This window comes from Neodiprion virginianus, chromosome 2 (assembly GCF_021901495.1).
Source record: "Neodiprion virginianus isolate iyNeoVirg1 chromosome 2, iyNeoVirg1.1, whole genome shotgun sequence".
In the NCBI taxonomy this organism is placed as follows: domain Eukaryota; kingdom Metazoa; phylum Arthropoda; class Insecta; order Hymenoptera; family Diprionidae; genus Neodiprion; species Neodiprion virginianus.
Window position 1 is genome coordinate 35925260 of NC_060878.1, and position 20836 is coordinate 35946095.

The 20836-nt window shown below is 47.1% G+C and overlaps 2 protein-coding genes across 3 annotated transcripts in view; both read right to left on the reverse strand.

Moving 5' to 3' along the window:
• LOC124298073 (LIM/homeobox protein Lhx9) overlaps positions 1–13406 on the reverse strand; it is a 68083-nt gene extending 54677 nt beyond the window's left edge. Inside the window, exon 1 of the mRNA XM_046749648.1 lies at positions 13197–13406. The gene's annotated coding sequence lies outside the window, so the exon portion shown is untranslated. The remainder of the gene's footprint in view (positions 1–13196) is intronic.
• A 230-nt stretch (positions 13407–13636) lies between these two features.
• The window catches only part of LOC124297680 (protein apterous-like), a 35300-nt gene continuing 28100 nt past the window's right edge, over positions 13637–20836 (reverse strand). For both annotated transcript variants that reach the window (XM_046748952.1, XM_046748953.1), the window contains exons 5-6: positions 16949–17169; positions 13637–15171 (exon numbers count right to left, since the gene is read on the reverse strand). In XM_046748952.1, coding sequence (XP_046604908.1) covers positions 14956–15171; positions 16949–17169 — 437 coding nt within the window. In that variant the 3' untranslated portion in view covers positions 13637–14955. The remainder of the gene's footprint in view (positions 15172–16948; positions 17170–20836) is intronic.

A 20836-nucleotide genomic window follows, 5' to 3' on the forward strand; every position in this document is an offset into this window, starting at 1 on the left:
TATTCGCCTCTCCTCTTATTACACGTATTATTCGTCCGTGTGTCTTCTTTTCCTTGCTATTTCCTTACGTCATCGAACACGTGTTGCACGTCGTCTGGGCGTTGTCGCTTCTAAATCGGCGACCAATTTTTGAACACTCGGTGCGGCATCCGCCGTGACAAACGCTGGTTCATCTGTCGATCCCGGAATTCTTCTAGGCAGCAGCACCCCTTCAGTTCATCCGTGTGACAGAAACATGCTGCTCCTATATTTCATGCTACAAACATCACGCCCGAACGCTACTGAGTAATGTCGGTTTCCCAGGGTGAGATCGTTTTGGCTCCGGTTCACTCAGAACTTTCCGATGGTATTCGCCTCGAGCCGGTATCTTTCGGTCTATCTCGTCGGAAGAAACGGAATCGCGGATACTTTATGGCTTCCTCTGTGCGGAATATCGACGTACCCTTGGCGCCATTTCCTCCGACTTTGCAGTCGACATCAAAGAACGTTCATCTTCGAAACTTTGGAGTAAGAATGCTTGTAATTTTGCTTCTGTTTTCGCCGGAAAAACTTATTGCCATGAATTGGCTGATATCCAAGTATCGCGTTGACAGAAATGATCCTCCTCGAGAACTACATAGAATATCAAAGTTTTTCCGTATGTTCCGTTTCCCCGAAGACATTCACCACCGGCGAACCGTGTGCCTTTCAGCGCGTGGTATCGTATAGTACGGTAGGGTAAAATGAAGGAATTGGAAATTAAAAATTAAGCAATGAATCACGACCCATGTCAAAGGATTAGAACGAGCCAGGAGAAATGAACCGCGGGCGGAGAGATAGAGAGAGAGAGAGAGGACCACCTCCAGCGGAGAACACGTGTTTTCCCAGTTTGGTCGGCGGGATCAGAGGCAAATGATTTACCGGTTGAAATCTACATTAAATCGGAGTCAGCATACGCGTACGCACTATAAATAAAAGTAACAAATAGACGCCTGTTTTACGCCACCTGCATACTTATGGTCTTCAATAGGACCCGTGTAATCTTCCGGCCGAGAGCCAAGAGCGGCAACAACTTTTTAGCCTCCGCTATTGATTCAACTTGTTAATTACTATCTAAGTTATGGCTCCCTGGAGGTGATGGGCTGGGGCCCGAAGCGCCAAGTCGGAAAGAACCGGAGTTCGCTGGTCTCCGGGTCCGGATTAGTGTATCCGAGCACGCGATTGCCCGAGAAAGCATCCCTGGCATTGATCACGCCAGAGCTCGGATGCGGCGCGTTGCAGGTTGCATTATAGTTTCTAACGAGAAGCGAACGATTCTCTCAGATGTCCGAGATATTTCCTTCTCTCCCAAGTCGAGTCGATTATCCGTAACGGTGATGAATAAAAAAATTCTTCAAAGCTTGCCTCGCTTCGCGGAGGCCTCGGACGCGCGGACTAATAATAATCTCCGAAAGATGGCCGCGCTGGCCAATCGGCATTATAATCATGGGAGTTTGTCAGCGTCGCGTAAACAGGCAGAGGGAATATTACATACGTATTATTTCGCGAACAAGATCACACGGGGGAGTCGTGACTATCGCCGAACGGACTTTGGACGCCGCGTTACATATCGACACGTCGGTTAAGTTTCGCCTTAGGCCGCACGTTAGTTATTCGTGCGGCTTACGTGTACGTCGAGTAATTTATATACATACGTGGATATCTTCGAGTACGTGTATCATCTACGCTCGGTGTGCTGTGCGTGAGAGACGGCGATGTCTGCGCCGATCCAATAGTGGACTATACCGCAGCTTGTTTATGCTCGAGCTATAATTGATTTGATCCTTGACCCGAGGACGCGCCGTGCCAAAGGCACGCACCGTAAATAATGTTCTTTATTAGTGAATTAATAATGAGACTAGTAAAAGTGGAATGATTGAAAAAGAAAATCAAGTACGAAAATCTCAAGTTATTCACACACGTGCGTATATAACGGAATATGCGTGCATCCATTCGGCACCGAATCCGCAGCCTTCCAGAGTACCAAGTTTCTCCACTGTTTTACTATCTCTAGTAATAATATTCACTATTTTTAATTTCTGTTACAAAAAGGATTATGTGCGTGTAATTCAGCAGTAATTGACGATCGACTCTGTCGCTAAAGTTGTTTCGACCACCGCTCGAAATTAATTTACGACCTGCCTACGAGTTTCGTGAATTTTTTTACACGAGGTGAAATGTTGAAAAGTTGCTTCTTTAAATTCTTATTAATTACCCAATCATAATATTTAAAAAAAAAAATTTAAATCACGTAGCGATAAATATGTATGAAAATTTTATGATTTCCTTGTAGAATCGTCACGCGATAAAATCGAACAATTTTTGATCGTACGAGCAAAAAATATTTATACAACGCGATTGGACTATTAAAGAGATGAAATAAATAAAAAAAAAATATAAATTATGGAAGACTACGCCGATACAGAAGTGGAAAAGAAGTTGAAATCCAGAGCTGCAAATTTTAGACGATCTCCGAGTAGAAGATGAGCATACCTGGACCTGGACGCTCGTAATTCAGGGATCGAGTTAATCGAAGGAACGAATAAGGTGGGCGATCCGGTGATCGGGGTTAGAGAAATCTCTCGAGCGTCAAGCAGGGGTTGGGACCCGAGTGGCGCAGCAGGTGTCCTCGCGTATACTATATTTACGGTGGCCCCTGACCTCCGGGTGGCCACCAGGCGTAAGTTTCCCCGTTGAAGTTGCAGCGCGCCGATTTATGTGTGGGCCTTGTCGAAGAAGTAACGATCTGTAAGGAGGTTTGTAAGTTGGCGCGCAACAAGCGCCCTGCGGTGCATAATCCGCGTCTTGCGGGTATCGCGAACCCCACCGCGGGACACCGAACGTCAACTTCGCGGTTTCGCAGCCTTCCCTTCGTTTCCACCCCCTCTCTCTGTCACTCTCCTTAATTCTGGGTAACTGCAGTGCTGAATTATATAATATTCGCGAATCGCTGCAGATGCAGGGTATACCAGAGAAAGTCTCATTTTCACATAAAAAATTAAAAACAATTCATTTTTTAAAACCTCTCCGTGTACAGATCTGTGAATTTCAAAAGAACGTGTTTTTTTGAATTTTGTTTCGAGTTTCTGCAGAGGAATTACGTTGAGATGGATTACACATTCGGAGAGATCAGACTCTTTTACATTAAAAACACATTAGGTCGTATTTTTTCCCCGGCGACAGGAAGTGCTGAGGATTCGAAAACGAGAAAAAATTGGTGAACCTGTTATTCGTACTGGACGGCAAGGCCTAATTAACGACCTAAAAATTGACGGATCTTCACGCGTCAGTGTGCACTATAGCATGTCCAAATTACATACAGATCTGAAATTTTTATCCTGTAATAAAGCGCTGGTCAAAATTTGTTGGATCAGTGCGGAAGCTGGTGGAAAGAAAGGGAACGTCGAAATGACGGAGTGAAGGCTGCAGCCGCCTGCAGTGCAAAAACTGATATACAATGACGCGTACGGCACGTAGTGGAACATAGATCCGTGAGATTGATCATTCGTAATTCATGAAAACCGGCTGGTCGACTAGACAAGCGGTTCGCCGGCCCTGCACTTTACGCGACTAGGAGGAGCCGTGGTCGCAATCTATAATGGCCGCAAGACGTCTTCGAGAAACGAGATCCCAAGCCTCCCCAAGGAAGGAAACGATACGTGGCGGCGTGTCAGTTTCCCGAGAGCCAGGCCCCCAGGAGTCATCAATCATCGCGACGTTCTTTCAGCGCAGCGGAGGCGGCGACCGCGGAAGGAAACGAATCCGCAACACAGAGACGTGGCGGGAAAGAGGGACCAGCATTCGCCCCGGAAGGGGGATCCGGGAACGGAAGGGACCACACACGCAATTCTACGGGAAAGTCCTCGACCGGATCCTTCCGTGTTGCGATCTGCCATTACCGAAACGTTATCGCCCGTTGCGGTGCACCGGGAAGTTACACCGCGACGTTGCACGCCCTGACAATTCCAACTGGCGGTAGGTATAGTCCCCCCCCCCTACACCGATCTGATTCTTATCGTTAAATTCGCCGCGGCAATTTTTTCGTGATGAAATTATGCGTGCATGCGTGTGTGCGTGAAATTAAACATACAGTGTATGTATAAATGTAAAAGTTTGTTCCGACGGATACGACACGATTTTCTCTATCTTCAAATCTGTGAAATCTTTCTTGCATAGCAAGTTTTTGATAAACACGCATGTTGCTGCAGCCGAGATATATGGGACTGATTTAATTTCTTGTGACTTTTCAAAGTCTTCGATTTACCCTCTGAGCAAATTTCTCACTGGAGGCTTTCTTCTTTTCTCAAAAAAAAACCCCAAACCTTTTGGTCACAAAAATTATCGACTACTCGATGATTCTTGAAAACTAATAAAAGTCTGTGATTGGTGAATCAGAAACTTAATAGTTGCCATAAAGATTGTCCTTGTTATTCGATTAATGATCAATGGTCTTAGAAACGTCATAAACGGTTTACGGAAGTCGTAACGAATGTTTAAACGCACAAAGCGCACCGCTATTACACATGTCACATCACACGTCTCTTCTGACCAAACGTCGGTTGTGATCATCCATGTAGTCTTTTGGTCGTATCGGACCCATGCAAAGAGAGTCAAAGGACGCGATGTCTCCGTGATCAGCCCGCAGCATCAGCGGCAAGTGTATCGTTGATCATAAGATTGATAATCAACGAGCTTTCCTAACGGTTTGTGTTGAGCACACGTGTTTGATGGTCCAGTATTAGCCGCAGGTTTACCGGTCGTTTCACGGTCCCCCGTGGGCCTCTGGCCCATAAGATAGAATTAACGCATTTGATAGTTATTACCCGGTGGTTCGTTAAGGGATACCATTCGGAACTGTTGAAATCTCAATCGCATCCGTGAGAATAAATTACCCGGTGTTAAATTGACCGGGGGAAAGAAAAAACGCGATACGTGTCCGTCGTTTCCGGCACTTGCACGCATGTATGTACGTACGCGCATGTATCCGTATGGTCGATTCTGCGGTAAGAAACAATCGCGTGCATCGCACGCTCCGGGGACCTCGTGCAACTTCGATGTAACGGAGGGCTTAAAAATACCGTGGCGCGTTAGTTCTTCGCTCCCCGTCGGAGCGCACAACGGTCTCAAAGAAAAAGGCTAACGCGCTGGAAGCAGACCAGAACAACGGACGAGGGGCATCATTAGTTTTCGGAATAGTACATTAATATCCATGGCTCGGGCGCGTATCAGCCCTGCGAAACAACGCCGCGTCAGACGGTGACCAGAAGTCGGTTGGTCACGTCAAGCTGGCGCCCAGATGCGAGCTGGCTCTCATTCGCCTCGCGTCGCTGTAAGCAGCCAGAGTCACTGGTATTAGCCGAAAATTCAGCGAAGATTACTTTCCTGCCGCTCGATTTCTCGATTATTTCTCAATCCGCGAGCCAATTGCCATTGGGATTTCTCACCAGCGTCTGGATAAAAATGAGGATACTCGTACGGTGCTCGTCATTCCCTGCGCTGCAGGGAAGAGAACCTAAGGGTCGTCACCGGGTATTCATGGGTCATTATCATGGGCCCGGTTGAATAGTCCTCGTCGTCGCCGAGGCGCAATTAATTGGCTACAGTATTCTTGCGATGGGTAAAAAATGTCAATCTTTGATCTCCCTGTAAAGTTAAGAGAGAGAATCGCTCGTGGGTGGCGATTGTCTCGTGGCCCACGCCAATCCCGGGTTGTGGGAGTTGGGAACACGGCCCAGACTACCGCTGCAGGATTTCCATCCCGCTAAAGATGGCCCCGAAAGATTGACACGAGATTACAATGCCGTTCCCCATAGTCATCGGTGATTCATCCCGGCCTGCAACTGTTATTCTCACAATTCTGCTGCAGGAAGGCTGAACATGATTCCGCGTTCTGGGATCAACGAGGTTTGGAGAATCGCGGGCGTTGATCAAACGGCGAAAGACGCCTTGGGTGGAGCCACGGATCACGGGACGTAGATATTTCGGATTTGCGATCTAGCCTCCCGCGATAAATTATCCAGCTCTTCCGACGCGAAGCTATCGATATTCTAAACTCTAAATCAACCCGTAAGAGAAAACGAAATCCACCACACCATTACTGACAATAAATAAACTTGAAGGAAATAAACAAATAGAGATTAGTTCCGCCAGTACCGGCAAGTATAAATCATCTCAGAAACTCGTTAATCGTAAGCGAGCATGATTTGTTGCCGTATTGAGACCTGCGAGACGTATATACGTATATGCAGAGGAAAGAAGAGGAGGTCGTTGTAGGTATATCGGCGCCTGTGGAGGAGTCTCGGTAAAATTACCACCAACCCTTTTTATCCATACCAGACATTCATAGAAACCTATAAATAGATCGGCAATCGAAGTCGATTAATGTATACCAATAAGTAGTCGTGGGCTGCAGGTTTCCGAAATCGTGGACCACCGTCGGAAGCGGGAGAGGCCCATTTGTCGGGGACGCTTCGAGGACGACGCGAGGTGCGATCGTACAGCGTCGTTATAGGCAGGCCCTTCAACCCCCCGAGATTATGTCATCAAACGGCTTACAGTTCAGTGAACCGTTTCGTATCGCCGAACACACAGCGTGACGAGTCACCGACGCGCACCTGTGCTAATGGGCTTTCTCTCCTATACCTATATGGGATGCGCCGGATGAAAACGTACATGAAAACACGTGTAGAGTTCCGTGTAGATACAGTGTCTGCAGCTAACGAGGACGGGTCTATAAGCTGCCAATTAACGGCCGATGAGTCTTATCCTGGACCAGCCATTAATTAATTTAAATTCACCCGCCCGGCGTGCAGAGGCCCCCCCGCGATCAGGCCGAGGACCGCCGGTTTGTTGTCTCCTGAACCGAGCGATGATTTTCGATACCCTTTTTTTTTTCCTCCACTTATAGTTTCGCCTTTTTTCCGACAAGTCCGCGACCGAAGAGCGATACAGGGATGATCCGTTTTACCTTTTCGATACGTAATTCAAGTGTCTCGTCGTTTCAGCGGTGTAATTATCATCATAGAGATTGTATTTTGATCATAGGGACCGTTTATGAGACACGCGACTCTGATTTTTGGACTACTTACCCCCTACCCGAAAATCTCACCTAGAACCATTTGAATTTTACCGATGCGTGATCGTGGTATAAAAATTTAGATTGTGACTGTACATTTGAAAGACGAACAATTGTACTATATCTATCAAAATGACGTTACATGCAAGGTAGAAATTTGTCAATTTCTGTTGAACCTTAAGTGGTACACTTCCTCAGCATAACTTAATAGCTGGCATACTGGGACGTGTCATAGCCCAACAACTGAAATGGATATCGCGAGTAAGCTGTCGGTTGTTTAAATTTGTAAAAATTACCAGAGAGCCTTCACATTGTTTTTTAAAAGAATATACAGGTTATTTTGAGGAAAAAAATAAAAATACTAAAAATAGAAAAATGTTATAAATTCCAAGGAAATCGAAAAGATAAGTTTTTTCTTTTTCCATTTTTTTTTCAACATTTCTTTCTGTATTCTCATTGGTTTAAAATGAGTTAGAGCAAGAGTATGGCGTTTGGTGCCCAATAAGACCGAAATAAGGTTAATGATGTTAATTCAACAGCCCCGTATAACCGTTACGTACATGTATATTGTGCGCATGCGCAAACTTTATCCGCTCGCGGGATTTGAATTTCGCAGTACACCTGAGGGGGGAGCGAAAAAAATTGCGAAAGTGTGATTTATCGATTATAGATTGGAACCGAGTGATTAAAAACATCGATTTATTTTGGAGAAAGACAAACATGCTTCGCTAAATCTCGGTCCTCCGTGCAGCGGCAAAAAACTCAGCATCGCGATTAATTTCATGGACACTGAAAAGAGCAAAGTTGAAGAAAAAAAATAAATAAATAAAAAAAAAAAAATAACTGATGTCGGAATAGGCAAATCTATGTATAGTGGTGACATTTCCTCAGCGATTGCTCCGGCAATCACGCCAATTGTTGCGTGTTTAACTTGCACGTCCGTTATATTGTCGCGTCGATAGCTAACGGAGGCGTCAGCTGACGCGGGGTTTCTCGTACGTCTTCGACGTCACCACCACCCACCCAACGAACACGCGATCAACGTGCCTTCCTAATTCTGTAGATAACGGGCGAGGCTTGTAGCTGATAAATTATTCATCCACGCAAACCGACGCGTGAATCGTGTCACGCGATTCCCTTTCGAGTATAACTCCGAAATTCAAGTTCAGCCGTAGGTATACGTACTTCGCAGTTCCAACACGTGAAATCTCGCTGCTTTGAAATAAAACTAAATAAATTCGGCAGAAGAATATAAAACGTTATCAGACATCGGATAGTTTAAAATTATCTCACATCAGCTGGAATCGCAGTTGAAAATTTTTGTTCGAGGGGTCATCCGATCGAATAATCATCGTGTAACATCTCAGAGGATAAGATGAAAAGAAAAATCTTAATCAAAGTAAAATTTATTTGTCAGATAATCTCTCGTAATCACGCAAAAACGTAAGTAATCATGAAATGTTGTAATCATGGCGTCACCTTTTTCTGAGTGGATGAACCCTCGCCTTTGGTGGCCCTAATGATGTCGCAGCCTTTGCTAACAGATGTGTATGTATACAGGTAATAATTATGGGATCGTGGACATAATTTTACGACACGCTCACCAGGCACTCTTATAATTCTTGTCGGAAGACGACGGGGTTTGCAGCGTTGGCGCGATCAGCGTTAACGGGCGAACAATCCGCGAACAATTCCTTATAATAATTATCGATAATTAATTAGCTAATAAGCAGCTCGTTAGCGATAAATTACTTGCACTACGTTGTACTACGTTGTCGTTGGCGATCGAGCAGCCGTTATTGAACGCTGTTTCGACACCTTAGCGTTGTGAGTTTGAAAATCTTCTTGGAAAATGACGAAATTTGATATGAAAAATTGGCAAAAATTTGATTTATTGTATAATTTTGAGAAAAACAAGGCTACAGGGAGGCGGAAGCGAGAAAGGAAAGCGGTTCGGCTTCTTGATCGTAACGGGATTGGTGATCGCGGAGAACAGGGTGTCCCTCGGTGTAGTAATGCAGTAAATAAACAACTCGGCAGCAGCGTCGGTATTAAGCGGCGGCTTATATTTTCGGCTTGTATAGCTTTCGACATTATGATACAGTTGCATTTGAGTGCTTATACGGGCCGACCCGGCGGGATTCTTTGATATTCAAATAACACGGCTGGTATAAATAAAATTATTACGCGGTCTGAAACAATTTACGATCGAATCATGGCTTTTTTATTGCAAGCTGAGAAAATAATAAAGAGTCACCGCGGGTACGCGCCGCTTTCTTGGTCCACGCACGCGGCACGAGGCGCAGTAAAGATTAAGCGAAGCCGGAGTGATCGGCCGCCTCGGAGGCGTAGAAAAGCTGCGCTCTTCAAATTCGGCGTAAAACCGAATTCAAATCGGCTAATCCGAGAGGAGTCGGGGAGTATAATTTTTCCTCACATTTCTCTCTTCACCGTGACGCGTGCCTCTAATAGCATCGGCAACGGCAATGATTCTAATTCGAATTCGAACTTGAATCAATTACAGCTGCTGCCTAAAATCGAGTCGCGTCGATCGCCATCGGCGATCCAGCGTTCGCGGGAACGGTTTCATTAATCGTTGGCTACTACGGAGACGTAACGGGGCGTTTACGAGCGGTCCAATATCTAACCGCCACTCGACCGTAGGAAGAATCTCGGTACGTTACACGTGTATGTTCCATTTGAAGGTTGAGTTGTGGCCAAAGGCGCGCACTGCAGATTGCGCTTATCGCCGTGGCCAGATGACGGCAAACGACCTCTGTACTCTTGGGAGAGTTTGAAACGGGGACAAAGATCTGCGGGGAGGATCAATCCGGCCGAAAGAAACTGCGAAAGCGGCTTCCTCAGCCCCTTTCAAATCCCGCCTGCCAAGTTTGCTGCCGCAATCGTACAGGGTTGATCTCTCTCTCTTTCTCTCTCTCTCTCTCTTTCTCTCCTTCTTGCACAGCTCTGAAGCCTAAACGCTCCGTGTACGCTTCGCCGTATGCCGCACGTATCCAGCCGACACAATAAGAGCGTGTGTCCTCGCCGCTAGCACGTGAACTCTTTTGCTCGCGGCTCCTACAATCCGTCAAAACGCCCCACGAGCCGTCTAAACTGTATCCTCAGCTGCGGAGAGGAAGTTAGAATTTTGCGGCAAATTTCTCTTTCCTTCTCCCACCCACTCACTCTCGCCACAGCATCCGCAAATTCTTATTTAGTTCACGTTATCGCGGATAAGGAGAAGGATAATAATAACTTCTGACAACGCGTCAAGTGCAATTTATGACCGTTGAATGAGGCCGCGAAGTAACAGAGTTGAAAAAAAAAAAAAACTTGTTACAATATCTGGCGAAAAATATACCACGTTATAAGATATATGTGCCTGTGTATGTCTTTGGAAAATGAAATAACTGATTCTGGGTGATTCTGATCACTTTTGAACAACAATCCTTGACGTTCGTTTCTAATTCATCTTTCAATCAATGAATAGCAGCCCCGACGTTTGAATTTCCTGGATCAATGCTACCGCAGCTATACATATAATCGTAAGTGTGTTTCAACAACGTCAACCAGAGTTGCTAATTTCCGTTTGGTCTGCACCTAGTCCGAGTCCTCGTGTGCACGTTGCTACATGCGTACAATACCGCAAATACAGATGAACGTAGGAGCGAGTTGCGCAGCGACGACGCAGCCTCCGACATCGCGGGACTATTAAGGTGATTCGTGGCAGCAGGTGCAGCATCACTCACTGTCGCCCGTCCGTAGATATATTCAAATATCTGGATGTATTTTCCATCCTCCTAACCGAGATCGCCGCTCTCTATCGCCATCTTCGCCTTCATCCATTTGTCCTCTTTTCATTTCACTTTTTTATTTCACGCGTCCATGAACCGAGCCGCGAAACACCAATTAGCTCGTGTCCCACCCTGGCCGTTCTATCCGCCCTACCGCCAGGAATTCGCGGCTGTTTGTCAAGCGACCCTCTCTCCCGATCACCCGTGAACATTGGATCGTGGCCGTGACGGCTGAAGCTTCAAGTTCATCCGAGAATCAAATTTTTCCCCACTTTTCCCGGCTTTACCGAAAAAGAAATTTAGGCGAAGTCTGATCAGCTCTTAGCCAACAGAAGTTCTGGGATAAAAGTACGATATTGACAGTGAGTATAAAATAAGATGGAAGTAAACGCAAAGTCGACTACACATGTGAGGATACGCACGTGGAAAAGGTATCTATTGAATATACCATTATAAGAGTAAATGGAAATCATCGTATCTATACATGGCCAGCCAGTGCAAGATTAATCGTTCTGTCCATCTTGTAGGAAGACCTTACAGTGATCTCAGGCAAGTGTAAGGTTTCACGGTATAACTCGAACGGTGATTTTTCCGAGACGTAAATGTCTCGAGTGTAAGCAAGACCGCGATCGCTGGAATTTCATTTCGCAAAACCTGACTCACCTCAATTTTTCGTTTTCCGTGTGTAGTTTCTGTAAAAACGTGTCTCACTCTCCGACGCATCGTCACCCTGTCAAGTGAAAGCGCGTTAACGACCCTAACGATCTGCCGCGTGTCTCAATTTCGATGACGAAGAAAAATAAATAAATAAATAAATAAAAGTGAAATAAGATTTTCGCAATATCCGGCGTTGATGCAACCGCGGATGTTCGAAGCACCGTTTTCTCACTCCGGACTCGGAGGATTGACAACGATATTTTCAGAGGCGCCTGTGTACCGCGACAGCTCCGCGACGTCGAGAGCAAACGTCACCTGGTGCGCCATTATATTAATGAAGCGATAAATAACCCGTGAGAAAAATGGCCCACGGTTTCCAGGCCGTCGCTTCGAACCGGGTCGTCGAATATCGTTCAATAAAGTTCCCGAAGAAGCGGGCCGATCGTTCGAGATCGAGTCTCGATCGGAGACAGCCTGCCAGCCTCGGATGAATAGTTAAAAGCGGAGTCAGGGAGAGAGAGAGAGAGGAAGGAAGATCGGAAGGCGCAGCTGAGCGGAGACACGAAACAAACCACTCCGGTCAAATACAGCGATCGTTTACTCTCGGGGCCAATGAGGCGTGTCGAAGGCAGCCAAGGATCTGTACAGATCTTCGCTCGACGATACCGACTCCTCGTCCAGGAACAATCGAGGAGACACTTGGCGAGGAGTTCGATAAGGAAAATGATCGATGTCGGGTCGAGTCGTCGGTAATGTGACAACCGGCGCCGGAGTCGACGCCATGTTTTAATAAACTGCGCCGATAGACTGCCTTTTTGTGTTCATAATTACACACCGCGAGCAGGCGGTGATCAAGACGTAGAAAACGAAACCGGAAAACGAAGCTTCAACGGTTGCAGGCTGAAACGGTCCAGCCGCACTCGTCACGCGGCATTTTTCCGGCCGATGGGCGGAATTTTTCCTCCTCGGAACTTCTTCGTCCCGGTTAAAGAATTTTATGAGATCCCGGGTCGGGTTTCACTTGTGGGAAATTACCCGTCGCTGTTAGACGCGAATAAACGTTACTGGGTGCGGAACCGATTCCGAAGTCCGCGTTACCGGTCGGCGCAAAGAAACGATAATTGTTGACAACGGTAGCTGCGTTACGGAATCCGCGGTTCCGAAGGATCGTACCGTGGACAAATTGGTCGGTGCTAACTCCGCGGTAGGCGGTGGCTAATTAAGACGATCGCATTTCGCAGACGTTTGTTTCTTCGAGACCCAGAGTTTGTTGGATTGTTATAGCGCAAAGCAAATCGCAGATTCGTGTATACCTGCAACCTGTACGTAACGTACGTCCTCGGACATTAACTCGGAATCCCAATAAAGCATTCTACACGCCGCGTTTAGATGCGTTCCAAGCGAGCCATGACCTTATCCGGACACTCGATACGCGAACCGGTGTGCGCGTATGTCCAACGATTCAAATTGACAAGATTAATGTGTAGGAAATCATCGAAGCGATTTGCGTACCGGTGAGAGAATTTCCTCGAGGTTATAACTAGGCGAGAAATAAAAGATAACAGCACGAGATCGGTATGTATAATTGCAGCCGATGACAAATCAGGTGGTATTCTAAAAGTGTTGAGAATGAAAGGGGAGAAGCTGCTTACCTTTGTTGTGGTGAATATTACGACTCTGCCCCGAGATCCGCTGATCGACGGAAGCTGCTGGCATCCACTGCGCTGCACGTTTAATAACTAGCACGGAAACTCGGTCACTTTTCGACGAGAGCACCTCAATTCCCCGAATGCCGGCACACGACTGACTGATCGTCGAAATCTGTTCGCTGGCTACGAGCTACTGGATTGGTCCGAGTACGAACGAGAATGAACGATCAAAACAAACAAGCATACAGCCGCCAGGAAGAATGGGGTTTGCATGGAACTGATGTAAACACTTTGAGACTAATCTGATCACAAGTATCGTTATCGCTGCCAGAATTAGATCGTGCGTATGAAAGGGTTGATTTTAGAGTCAAGCAAGGACGATGAAAGGATGTAAAGTTGGACGTGTGGGGCGGAAAATTGCAAAACTCAAGAAATACTGTAAAATATATTTAATGAAAAAAATCATCTTGTAAAGTCAGATAATCGTTCCGGTGTGTTACAAGGATAATAATTATCATTATTAATTTTAGTAATGCTAGTATCGTAATACAATACAGACCTAGAGCTTAGCGGTGCTTAAGAAAATTCAGGAACGTTTCGGCATTATTATTTACATATATATTGTATACCTCGAAGAGTTTTGTGCTCTCTGTGATAATGAATTTTTCATTTATTCATTTGTTTATTTATTTGTTCATTCATCGTACATCTTCTGAGCAAGTTCCGTATTGCTCCGAACGTTCGTCATAATAACGATATAAATCCGAACAGTAGATGCATGATGAAATTTTGATTCAAAAATTGTAAGGTTTGAGAATCAGGATAAAATTAAATAAGAATATTAGAGAGAAAAAAAAACTCCCGCGACTACACTTTTCATTATGCGATTTCTTTAATAAATATATATAATTATACGTACTGGAGTTCTTTCACACGCTTGTCAACTGTACAGTACACTGCGAATATATAAATATATATACATCTATATATTCATCTCCGACACATATACCTAAGCAATACAACAATATTCATCATTACTTCGTCAATATCTTAAGTGGTAATATTATTATATATAATATATATTTATATATCATATATAAGCCTATAAATGATTTTTACATTCTTTTTCTTACCACTTCTCTTTCTTTAACCCGTTCCTTCTCTTCCTGCCTCACTGTCTAAATAAATATTCACAAATTGCGTGTACGCGTCCGAACAAGAAAATAACTACCTAAATAAGGAAAAAATAGACAAAAAAAAAAAAAAAAAACAAACAAAAAAAAAATTACAATGAAACGATCTAAAAAAAAAGATAATTACACAGTTACCTTAATCCTCAAGTATCGTATTGTAATGTACAGTCTTGGTCGTCACGGCACCTCTACATCATATATTATACATATACATTACATAACGCGTCATACGATGGTACAATATAATATACAAATGGTTATATCTCGTTATGAAATCGGTTTACTAAATCTCGCCGTGCGCCTCTCCGCGTCTACGTTTCTTTCTCATTCCCCGTAGTGTCTTGTCTTTCATTTCCCATCTCCCTCTCTTTGTTTATCTTTTTGCCTCCTTCTCCCTTACTCGAGCCGTTGATCGAACACGGTATCTATCGTAGATAGGAAAGAAACGACAGGAAGTCACCTCGCGGTGTTCCTCACGCGGGTGTTCCTCCGCCAACAAGCTGTGGCGCGGTTGTTTCTCCACGTTAGCAGACGCGATCCGCCCTCGTGTAAATAGCGGCGGCTGCCCATCACGCGCAGTCCAGCGAGGCCAAGGATGCAGGGCTGTGAGGTCCTCCCAGCATGAACGGAGGGCTCATCGGCGGTCCTCCGCTGCCTCCGCTGCTACCGTAAAGCTCGAGGTCTCCGAGAGACCCGCCGTCGACGCCTCCGCCGCACTTGTCTGACTTTCCCTCCTGCTTCAGCACCATGCGTCGCCATTTTGCGCGGGCGTTTTGAAACCAGACCTGAAACAGACACGAGAAAAATCTCGGTTACATCGAGGGCCTCCACTTGCCGCATCACCGGTCGGACGGAATCGGACGACGGCGTCGAGGCAACAAAGGAACGCGAACGGACGCCGCGTCGCCATCTTGGAGACAGTCTCCTCCTTCGGGAACGGCGCTTTAACTCCCCCGCGACCCCAGGAATGAAATCGCCTCGCGGTTTGCCCGCGACGTAGGAGTCGCGAAGGGAAGAGTCGAGTGGTCGGCTCAGAGCTCAGTATTCGCGAGGGCCGCGATCAATATCGGGCAAGATGGCGCGGCGCCAAGCCGCCGAGCTACGCCGAGTACAATAGAGCTCTTCTCTCTCTCTCTCTCTTTCTCTCTTCTCTCTCCTCCCTCGCACTTCTTTTTCCTCCCCGTACCCGAGATATACACACTCGACGGTGCTCGAGTGCCGTTAGCAAAAATATATACGTGCATGTAACCGCGTGCGGTATACATTATCCTGCTTGCCTCGTGGGAAACTGCAGGGACGGTTTGACCGAGGAGCTTGAACAAAATATGTAAAGGATGCCTGTGTTTTTATCATTCTCTCATGCCACTCATCGGAATATGTTTTTAATTACTATTTCCTACTCTGCAAAAGCTAGGCGCGTATGTAATTCGTGCAGTCACGTTTACGGAAAAAGCTTTCAATCATCGTGCAATTCACTCGGACAAATTTTTTGATATCGATTAGCAACGACCTTTTTGCTACCCGCGGTACGCGCGAAGTTTGACGGTTGATGCAGAGCATCTAAAAAAACAACAAAAATTTAAAATTAAAAAAAAAAAAACGCGTACAGCCCGACATTTACAGAACTCGCGAGCTTCCGACTGCAATCAAGTCACGGACTACTGCGGTTCGGTGGTTGACGGTTTCTCGGTGCCTGGTTCCTGGCGTTCAACGGTGGAAGGAAGTGGAGAAGATGGCGTTCTCCTCCCACCGCTTATCTCCGAGATAACTTGTAACAACTCGGGCTGGTTGCTACAGTCGCACGTGCGTGCGTAACGTATACCTATACAAGAGCGATCGAGTCAACCGGAGTTCTCTCTTTCTCGCTTTCTCTCTTTCTCTCATTCCCTCTTTCCCTCTTTCCCTGTCCTCCACCCCTCGCAGTTTCGGACGTGTTGCGCCCGCGCGCGAATGCGCGCGAACATTACGCGCGGCGCTATCCGCAAAGAGGCTGTAGCCTAGCGTGTAATTGTCGCGCGACGCATGAAAGTCGTACTTTACAGCTCGCACGTACACCTCTTTATAGACGTGCGTGCAACCTTTGCGAAGGACGGAGCGCAACGAGACGAAAATGAAAATGAAAAAGGGGGGAAAAGAGAGGGGGAAAAGAGAGAAGAGAGAAAGCTCGAGGGCTAGGGCGAGGAGGAGACGCGACACGGTGTCCCGGCTGACGGAGCGCTTCTCTCGGGTACGTAGAAGCGGCGGCTGCGGGCGTCGACGGAAATATCGCGGACTCTTCTAACCGAACGTTTGCCCGCCGACTAGAACGCACTAATTGGAAGGAGTATACTTAGGAGACGGAGATGTGAATATTTTTATAGTGCCGCTTTGAAAAGAAAAGCCCAGAGTCCCATCCATCTTGGCCACGAGCTCAGGAGCCGCGGTTTCCCTCTCTCGACGCGTGCAGTTCATCTCGCCCGAAATATTGCCGCGATTAATTAAGGTTACACGCCGGGGTCGCGGTGAACCCCGGGGATTCCGCCTCTCTCTAATTGGCCGTGGGAGACGCGATTTCATTCTCACCTGTAGTACTCTCTTCGGCAGGCCGGTCTTCTGGGAGAGCTGCTTCAGGTCCTTCGCGTCCGGATTATGATTTATCGCGAAGTAGCTCTTCATCGTCCTCAGCTGATGGTGCTTGAAGCTTGTCCTCATCCGCTTCGTCCTGCTGTTGGATCCGGGCATCCCCGGCGTTCCTGGACCTCCTCGTCCGAATGGCATGTCCAGATAGTCGGTGGAGTTGAGGTCTGAGAATCAGAAACGAAGAAGGACGGTGGTGAATTAATCGCGTGAGAATACACGCGGAGACACGATCTTCGATCGATTCGTATGCACGAGTATCGTGCCCGGTAACTATTTGCTGCATAGAGTTGTAATTGCACGTGTATATCTGACTGCGCTACCGCTATCCTCGCGGGTTCTTACTCCCGGCACAGCCACGTAGGACCGGCTATCGGCTGCTGCCGCGGGTCTCTCGTTTGCACTCGGTGGGCTAATGAGCTATGATACGCATCGGGCATTGCTAGAGCAAGCTCGCTTCGGTCCCGCGTGCAACCGGCCAGGTATCAGCGTCGCTTCGCCAGCTCGCAACTGAGAGGAGAACTAGCTCGTAATTACTGACCGATGACTCCATCGACCAACCGCCCCGAAGACCGTACCGGGAATATAAGAGTAAAGCGGTCGATACTGATGGCTACATCGTCTCGCCCAGTGGGGATCCCGCCACTGTGTAACGTCCGATTCGGAACAGCGTTATATACCCGGCTAATGGATGCCGCACAATTAACTTGGCCCTTCGATCGGGCTGCCGGGGCTTCGCCCGTTTCGATGCGACACAAGTTTATACGCTGTAGACCGGTTCGCATTTGCATATTAAACCAGATCTCTCGCGATAAGAATCCGATACGCCGTATAACTCCACCCACGCTGGATTCTAAAAGTCGGTACCTGATTTTGAGGACGCCGGTCTGCGAGACGTGTACCCGGTTCCCGAGCCAAACGAGATACTCGACCCGTCGAGATAACAGTCGAATATGAGATGTCGGAAATCGTGTCAGTTACGAGAAGCAAAAGAAACTGCAAAACGCCCCTCGTTCCTAAATGATATCGATCATACGTCAATGTCCGTTTCTCCTTCGTTCGGATCAGTTTCGGATCGGTGGATAAGTTTTTATCCCCCTCCGCTTCGGAAAATCGAAAAAGAGGATCGAGAAAGCTTTTAAAAGCTTTTGAAAGCTTTCCAAACCTTTTTCAACTCTCCAAGTGACAATGTACAGTCTTTACGCGGCGCGTGAGAATAGATCCTCGCGTTCATTGATAGTATGTCTGACCATGGAAGACCTTGGCCTCTGCAGTCGAGCAGAAACCAGTCGCAAGCAATTAAGGTTTGCCTCGTGGTAATTACGCGTGCCTATGGAGAGGCACGTGTGGCAATAATCAAACGAGCGTATCGGAGAAAGGACTTTGCATTGATCAGCTCGCAAACTGTAGCGGACAATATTTCCTGCTCCGAGAACTATAATACTAAACGGATTAGAATTGAATTGTATCGCGTTATCCCGTTTTCATAATTGCACGAGTTTGCCATACTTTCTTAAGTGCAGATCTGAAACACCGTCGTTATGAAAAAACGTCGTTACGATAAGAGAATACCGACGTTGAAACCGCAAATTTATCTGAACGTTTTAATTAAATTATCCCCGCGACGGGGAAAAACCCTACGTTCACCATTTTTGGATTCCTACACTTGTATATCCGAAAATCTGCAGTTGTGAACGTTAGGCAGAAAGTTGGAATTAGAGATGCCGGTTTCCAGAGTAATCGTTCGATTGAAACGAGTTGATATCGAGCTGATATCGGGGACCGTTTTACGACCTGTACGGAAGTTACTTTGGGGTGAAAAGAAACTCGTTCTAGTTTCAGACGTACATCGAGAGTGGACTGGAATGCATTTATCACAAATTCAGTGATTGTGCGTATTGCGGTAGGCGCGGTCTTCCGAGCCTGTTCAGACACGTAGCGGCGATCGCCGGCCGTTACACACAAAAAGCAGATGATCAAACACGACGGTAAAAGATAAGAAAAACTTAGACAAGAGTCGATGTTGAACACATCGAGTGCGGTGTACGGTCCGAATTACCATCCACTAGCCGATGGTCTACACGACCATAATTCTAGTGAATAGGCAAGGTGCACCGTGTATCTACTCGTGTACGCACCAAAGGTGAGAGGGTGTTAAAGCGTCGGTTGATCTCGGTTGCTCCTCGTTTTCCCGTACAAAGACGTGTCCTGAAATACGTTGAGGGACTCGCGCGACGGCCCTGGTCATGCGTAAATTTATGTCGCCGCGACAAATTTTATCAGGGTTCGGTGGCAAACGCCTTACGCCCACGCATCAATAAATCACTTGATCCGAACCCGGCGTGTGGTTTTACCGGTCTTTCGGTCCTCGGGCCTCGGTCGCTCGCTTGGGCCTGATCTTGGCTCCCGCGACGTTCCCGCGGCGTAAAATGTGGTACCGGTGTTCCCGGCCAAGAGCCTCTTGTACGCTACCCGATTGCCATCGAGGGAGGCCACTTTGCGCACGGCGACCAAGGTATAATCCAGGAACCTGGACAACGATTCTTCCAGGCCGGGGCGTATCCCGGTGGAGTGGACGCGAAAACTGTGGATGCAGAAGGGAGAGAGGAGGACGGGGGACCGCCGATCCTCTTGCGAGTCCTTTTTCGAAAGACTCGAATGCCTCGGAGCCGCGCGACACTCTCATGGTAGTGTTGCGACCGGCGTGAGTTCGAAGTTTCTCACGAGGAGTTTAGATTTTTATTATACCACCGAAAGGTGGCCGCAGTCGGCCGGCTTTTATGCCGACGCAGTAAACCTCGGAAATCCTTAACCGGTACCGAACTTTGTTGTAAACAGGAACACCTACAAGCTTGGATCGACCAGCATCGCGGGCACTAAGCATCCAGCGGCAACTTCGCGCTCGAACGATTTCTGGGAATCCGTGTTGGTGTACGTATCAGTTTACAACCATATACCTGACGCGGGGTTAAAGCGACTCGGCCTTTGCAGGTCGCGTGCAAGTTTTCTTCTAACGCGCAAGTTCGGGAGCGTAAAAAAATTCGCACATCTCATTCGGACCTGCTCCTCGAACGCAGAAGGACGACGGCGATCTTATGGTCGAATGTCGTAAACGCCCCTTCACACTTCAATGCCAAGATTTAATCGAGTCTGAGCCGAGTCACGGCTGCTTAAAGCGCGATACCGAAGCTCCGGGTTGCATTTTACCTGACACCCGACCCGAGTATCTCACCGCTCTGCGGTTTTTGCCGTTTTTTTATCTCCCTACTTTTCAAACGATACACTTTGGTACATGTTATACCAATATACGTGTGTGTGTTCGATAGAAGTACGTGCGGCCGGATGCGGAGCGAACGGAGCGTGACGTCACGTCCGATGGTCCGTCGATATTTTTTAGCAGTATATCGATGAAATTTATTTTATTTTCATTTCGTCTATTTTTCCCTTCGGCCAGCCACGCGACCGTAGGGCGACGATAGACAATCGACCGAATCGACGTTACGTTCGGGATTACCCGCGAAGGTAAAACGACCGGAGGCAGAGTATACATGTACAATCTGTACGCATTAAAGGCGACCACCAACCGGGTTCACTAGACCAAAAAATTACGTCCCGCTCGACGGGTTCGATCGAAGAGTATAAGCGTAGCATAAGAACCCCGCGGAAGATGCGATAGCCGGCCGTTGCGAGCGCTCGCGGAGCCTCGAGGACAGAAAAACCCAAACCGCGCCGCGAGGAGGAAGGTGAATCTCTTTTGTGTAAACAGAGGAAGGTCTCGAACCAAAGTATATCCTCCATCCTCCATCCTCCATCCTCCGTTACATTCCGATTTTA